At 33.2% G+C, this 6,848-nt stretch overlaps 2 protein-coding genes across 2 annotated transcripts; one reads left to right on the plus strand and one right to left on the minus strand.

Annotated features, from left to right (window-relative positions):
• Nucleotides 1-429: 429 nt before the first annotated feature.
• Nucleotides 430-1,676, minus strand: LOC125498823 (uncharacterized). The gene is made up of 3 exons (XM_048647114.2): nt 1,046-1,676; nt 717-948; nt 430-608 (listed from the first exon to the last, which is right to left on the minus strand). The coding sequence occupies exons 1-3, from the start codon at nt 1,544-1,546 to the stop codon at nt 430-432; spliced, it is 912 nt and encodes a 303-aa protein (XP_048503071.1). The 5' UTR covers nt 1,547-1,676.
• Nucleotides 1,677-5,499: 3,823 nt separating this feature from the next.
• On the plus strand, nt 5,500-6,610 carry LOC104888873 (uncharacterized). The gene is made up of 2 exons (XM_048647111.2): nt 5,500-6,080; nt 6,185-6,610. The coding sequence occupies exons 1-2, from the start codon at nt 5,754-5,756 to the stop codon at nt 6,608-6,610; spliced, it is 753 nt and encodes a 250-aa protein (XP_048503068.2). The 5' UTR covers nt 5,500-5,753.
• Nucleotides 6,611-6,848: the final 238 nt, after the last annotated feature.

Here is a 6,848-nt window from a genome sequence, read left to right on the forward strand (position 1 = left end):
AAACACTAAAATAATAAAATGGCATTCATATGCATTAACTAAAAAGCAAAAATAGTTTTCATCAAGAACACATTCTACAAAAACTAATATCCTTTACATTAATTTACTTGGCTATCCCCTCAAAAAAAAAAAAAAAAAAAAAAATTTACTTGGCTACGTTTAGCTCGCCATAAAGATTCCGCTATCTTATCACGAATAATCTGCATTTCAGTAGAGTTTCCCGTTCTAATTCCACCATCTGAAGTAACATGAACATCAGGAAGCTCCGACGAGGGTATAAAATCAGGATACTCCTCTAAAACTCTAAAAAGGGGGTCATTAGGTGAATTTATTCTAATATAATTATGCAATGCAAATGTAGCAACCATAATTTGATTTGTGTCTCAACATTATATTGTGGCATGTTAGTAAGTACTTTCCACCTCTGCTTCAGGACTCCAAAACATCTCTCAATGCAACTTCGAAGAGATGAGTGCCAGCGATTAAAGTTTCTCGATCATCTCGTGGAGGTGTGTGTTTAAATTGTTCTAGATGGTACCTTGTTTTGGGATATGGTACCAAATAACCCTTTCGATCTGGATACCCTTTATCAGCCAAGCAGTACTTACCTACATGAAAATTTGAAAAAATAATTTATTAGCAATGTAACACATACTATATTCCCAAATTTGTAAAATTATATTTGAAACATAAAAATGATTTGTAAATAAAAATACCTTCAGGTGGCTTAGGAAAATTTAATTCTGGAGTTTCAATCGCATGAAGAAAAACCCGAGTATCATGTGCTGAACCTTCCCAACCCGCCGATACAAATGTAAAACACATATCAAAATCACATACAACCATTACATTAAATGTAGGAATTCCTTTCCTTCCTCTATAAGGCATTTGTTGATCCTCAGGTATACATGCTGTTATATGTGTACCATCTATACATCCAATACAATCCTGTAGGAATATCATATAAATCCCATATTAGACATATATAAACATTACAGTTTTATACATATATAGGACACAAATAGAAACCTTAAATAAAATGTACCTTAAAAAATGGCATATATCTTTTATCTTGAGCTATTTTTGCAGGCACACTTGTGAAATCGGGATCATAAGGCTTTATAATATCATGTGCAAGACTCTTCACCTTTCGACAAGAAATTGAATTAAGAACTTCATGAATTGCTCTACTAATAGAATCACCAGAACGTTGAAAACGCTCACCAAGAACTCTATTTGAGGCACCTTGAGCAATTGCGTACAAAAATATGCCGACTTTCTCGAAAATAGACATGTTATTACTAGCTTTCAACCCATAATTTAATGATAAGTCCTTACATAATCTCAAAAATAATTGAGGCTCCATCCTAAATGCATTGACACATCGAATAGGGTGACCATTTATCACTTCTTTCATCCACATCTCCCCCGTTAAAATTGAAGTCATGCAAGGTTCCTTGTAAATGTACTTATAATAATATGTAATTATTAGAGACATTGTGTACGCTATTGCAATACACATTTTGCGTTTTCTCTCGACATTCATATTATGTTGAACCTGTCAATTATGAAGCAAACCACAATTATATGCACCATAAACAAAGATTTTAGTAAATTCATATGAAATATAAATTCAACTACATCCTCAAAAGAAAAAATACAAGAAACTTATTATCCATACACTTCAAACACATAAAAACATGTAAAAGCAAATAAGAAATTAGTCTTAAACTAAAGAAGCTTCAATGCTTGTTTTTCTCATTAAGCAAGTATTGCAACCACTTAACCCTAGTTTCATCATCCTCCATACTAAAGAAGACTTCCCTACTACTAGGATCCTGAATTACAGTAGTAGCATAAAACCACAAATCACTACATTTTTCTAATTCGTAATTTTCTACCATACGATTAAGCATTTTCATTGCTACAGGGATTGTGGACATAGATGGATCAATGCTATCAATAGAGCTGCTTTGACTCATAAGTTTGACACATTGTGACATTTCGCTTATTTCCTTAGCCAACATCGCAGATCCAGTAGACTGCCTTCTTGCACGCTTCAATGGTACACTATTCTGCTTTCTCATAGGTTGCTTCTTAGAAGAATGCATGTCATTATTATCTGCACCTTCACTAACTACTTGTGAACCACCTCCTCGATTACCTGAGGTGGCACCATTTCTTGCTTGTTCCACAAAATTTCGAAAAAAGTTCCCTTCATCTAATAATTCAGTTGTAAAATCATCAACTCTACGATTTTCTACAAACTCTTCCTCAGTATTTTCATTCCCTACTGTAAGGTCTTCAATGTGGTCCATTGAAGGTACATAAACATTTTCACCAGTTGCATACGGTCTCCAAATAATTTATCCCAATTAGTTTCAAGAGTTGAGTTGACACCCCTGTGTCGAAACTTTTTGATATCTGGATTTTCCTACAAAAATAAACAATACTTGTATTAAATTCCACTAATTGTTATCCCAGTGTTTGAAAATTATATTACTAAAAATCATTATGGATAATAAATATTAACGCACCTTCATTTTTCTTTGCCACCACTCATCTGATGCATCAATTTTTCCAGAATTTGGATCCCACCCGAGACCAGTTTCCGAAGATTTTAATTTAGTCCAATTACGCCAATCTCTTCTCATTGCATCATATTTATGCTTGCAACTACTCAAGTTACTAAATGGACGGCCAATTTTTTTTTCCACGTCTATTTGGATTTCCTTCCACTTGAAACATTGTGATCGACCATTGTCTTTAATGAATTGAAGGCATACTTCACATAGGATGATAGTGTCCTCATCAGTCCACTTAAATACCTCTTTCGTCCTTCTTTATTACTAGATGAAGCCATCTACGTATTTAACATAACCATGAAGAATTAATAGTAGAAACAAAGCAAAATTATCAATTCATGCGAAATCTATACTAATATATTAAAAGGCGTTCCTAAGAACGTATATGTGCCACGTGTCACCCTCCCTCATCCAATAACATTATATCCACGTCTTTCTCATATAGTAAAAAAAAAAAGAAAAAAATTGTTTACGTAAAGATTCGAACCCATAACCTCAAGTATGAAAGTAAGAAATCCAACCATTATTCCACCATACCATTATTGATTTTGTAATCAAAATTAATGATGACATATGAATGGAAAACGTTTGAAATACATATAATGATGAATAAGATGACTTTTTTAAATGAGTATGAGAATACTTATTTAACTACTAATTAATTGTAGCAAAGAGAAAATCCGGGACATCGCCCGGGCCTAAATACTAGTTATCAACTCAAAACTAGCAAAAAAAAAGAGTTCCACCTAATGTCCACTACGTTGCATCCAGAATGAGCTTAACTATTTTAAAAGAATTATGTGGCATAAATTAGTCCCAGAAAGTACACCACTTCAGTCACTCAAACAATGAGTCACAAGCCTCAAGTAAATATCCTTAATCTGAAGCAGTGGCTTTCTTTCTCAAATAAGAGTACAGAAACTGAAACTCATCCTATTGCAACAAGCCCGTTCTAGCTATTTGTTGCAAATTCAACAAATCACTAATTATAAACAAAAAGGAAGAGAAAGAAGACATAATGAAAAGAAATTGAACAGAAACGAAAAAACAAAGCTTTTGGCTATAATGCATCTCTACACGATTAGGATTTGAGGAGAACAGCTTCACATAAGATTAAATATATATTACAAGAGAATACAGATTATAGACATACTGCTTTGGTTAAATTTGCGGGAAGCGGCAATCAACACAATTGCAAATGGAAGAACTGCACAATACAAAAAAAAAAAAATTAAAAAACTCAATCATACAATTAAATAAAATGGGTGAGAACGATGAATTATAGATTGACCTGATGAAGAAATATGTGGATGTTACTGTTGATTCCCATAAAACTTATAGAAACCCAGTATAACAGAAAATTTGGAAAAAACAGAATATGCGTGATATGAGGCAGTATATAATTCTGTTAATCCTTATTTTTCATCCATAAAAAGTGGGATTTTTTCCAAAGATATTGTTCAAGGTTTTAGAGAGATGTTGTATCAGCTATGGAGGTGTGGAGATGAGAACTAGTCTTCCTCAATTATTCCTGAATTGTAGCCTTTTTTTTCTTTGGAAAAATAAGAAAAAATAATAGAACGCTATTTGTGAAACTGAACGCTATATTTTATAACGTTTGTGAAAAGCTAGTGAAAAGCTACTTGAAACACTAACCACTACTTCAATCTCTAGCATGCCAAACACATAATTAGTGTTTTGACTAAGGGCAAACACTAAAGCTATCAAGCTGTGGAACACTTAGTCAAAACACTAATTATGTGTTTGGCATGCTAGAGATTGAAGTAGTGGTTAGTGTTTCAAGTAGCTTTTCACTAGCTTTTCACAAACGTTATAAAATATAGCGTTCAGTTTCACAAATAGCGTTCTATTTGTTTTTTCTTATTTTTCCAAAGAAAAAAAAGGCTACAATTCAGGAATAATTGAGGAAGACTAGTTCTCATCTCCACACCTCCATAGCTGATACAACATCTCTCTAAAACCTTGAACAATATCTTTGGAAAAAATCCCACTTTTTATGGATGAAAAATTGGGATTAACAGAATTATATACTGCCTCATATCACGCATATTCTGTTTTTTCCAAATTTTCTGTTATACTGGGTTTCTATAAGTTTTATGGGAATCAACAGTAACATCCACATATTTCTTCATCAGGTAAATCTATAATTCATCGTTCTCACCCATTTTATTTAATTGTATGATTGAGTTTTTTAATTTTTTTTTTTTGTATTGTGCAGTTCTTCCATTTGCAATTGTGTTGATTGCCGCTTCCCGCAAATTTAACCAAAGCAGTATGTCTATAATCTGTATTCTCTTGTAATATATATTTAATCTTATGTGAAGCTGTTCTCCTCAAATCCTAATCGTGTAGAGATGCATTATAGCCAAAAGCTTTGTTTTTTCGTTTCTGTTCAATTTCTTTTCATTATGTCTTCTTTCTCTTCCTTTTTGTTTATAATTAGTGATTTGTTGAATTTGGCAACAAATAGCTAGAACGGGCTTGTTGCAATAGGATGAGTTTCAGTTTCTGTACTCTTATTTGAGAAAGAAAGCCACTGCTTCAGATTAAGGATATTTACTTGAGGCTTGTGACTCATTGTTTGAGTGACTGAAGTGGTGTACTTTCTGGGACTAATTTATGCCACATAATTCTTTTAAAATAGTTAAGCTCATTCTGGATGCAACGTAGTGGACATTAGGTGGAACTCTTTTTTTTTGCTAGTTTTGAGTTGATAACTAGTATTTAGGCCCGGGCGATGTCCCGGATTTTCTCTTTGCTACAATTAATTAGTAGTTAAATAAGTATTCTCATACTCATTTAAAAAAGTCATCTTATTCATCATTATATGTATTTCAAACGTTTTCCATTCATATGTCATCATTAATTTTGATTACAAAATCAATAATGGTATGGTGGAATAATGGTTGGATTTCTTACTTTCATACTTGAGGTTATGGGTTCGAATCTTTACGTAAACAATTTTTTTTCTTTTTTTTTACTATATGAGAAAGACGTGGATATAATGTTATTGGATGAGGGAGGGTGACACGTGGCACATATACGTTCTTAGGAACGCCTTTTAATATATTAGTATAGATTTCGCATGAATTGATAATTTTGCTTTGTTTCTACTATTAATTCTTCATGGTTATGTTAAATACGTAGATGGCTTCATCTAGTAATAAAGAAGGGACGAAAGAGGTATTTAAGTGGACTGATGAGGACACTATCATCCTATGTGAAGTATGCCTTCAATTCATTAAAGACAATGGTCGATCACAATGTTTCAAGTGGAAGGAAATCCAAATAGACGTGGAAAAAAAAATTGGCCGTCCATTTAGTAACTTGAGTAGTTGCAAGCATAAATATGATGCAATGAGAAGAGATTGGCGTAATTGGACTAAATTAAAATCTTCGGAAACTGGTCTCGGGTGGGATCCAAATTCTGGAAAAATTGATGCATCAGATGAGTGGTGGCAAAGAAAAATGAAGGTGCGTTAATATTTATTATCCATAATGATTTTTAGTAATATAATTTTCAAAACACTGGGATAACAATTAGTGGAATTTAATACAAGTATTGTTTATTTTTGTAGGAAAATCCAGATATCAAAAAGTTTCGACACAGGGGTGTCAACTCAACTCTTGAAACTAATTGGGATAAATTATTTGGAGACTCGTATGCAACTGGTGAAAATGTTTATGTACCTTCAATGGACCACATTGAAGACCTTACAGTAGGGAATGAAAATACTGAGGAAGAGTTTGTAGAAAATCGTAGAGTTGATGATTTTACAACTGAATTATTAGATGAAGGGAACTTTTTTCGAAATTTTGTGGAACAAGCAAGAAATGGTGCCACCTCAGGTAATCGAGGAGGTGGTTCACAAGTAGTTAGTGAAGGTGCAGATAATAATGACATGCATTCTTCTAAGAAGCAACCTATGAGAAAGCAGAATAGTGTACCATTGAAGCGTGCAAGAAGGCAGTCTCTGGATCTGCGATGTTGGCTAAGGAAATAAGCGAAATGTCACAATGTGTCAAACTTATGAGTCAAAGCAGCTCTATTGATAGCATTGATCCATCTATGTCCACAATCCCTGTAGCAATGAAAATGCTTAATCGTATGGTAGAAAATTACGAATTAGAAAAATGTAGTGATTTGTGGTTTTATGCTACTACTGTAATTCAGGATCCTAGTAGTAGGGAAGTCTTCTTTAGTATGGAGGATGATGAAACTAGGGTTAAGTGGTTGCAATA

This window comes from Beta vulgaris, chromosome 6 (assembly GCF_026745355.1).
Source record: "Beta vulgaris subsp. vulgaris cultivar EL10 chromosome 6, EL10.2, whole genome shotgun sequence".
NCBI lineage: Eukaryota > Viridiplantae > Streptophyta > Magnoliopsida > Caryophyllales > Amaranthaceae > Beta > Beta vulgaris.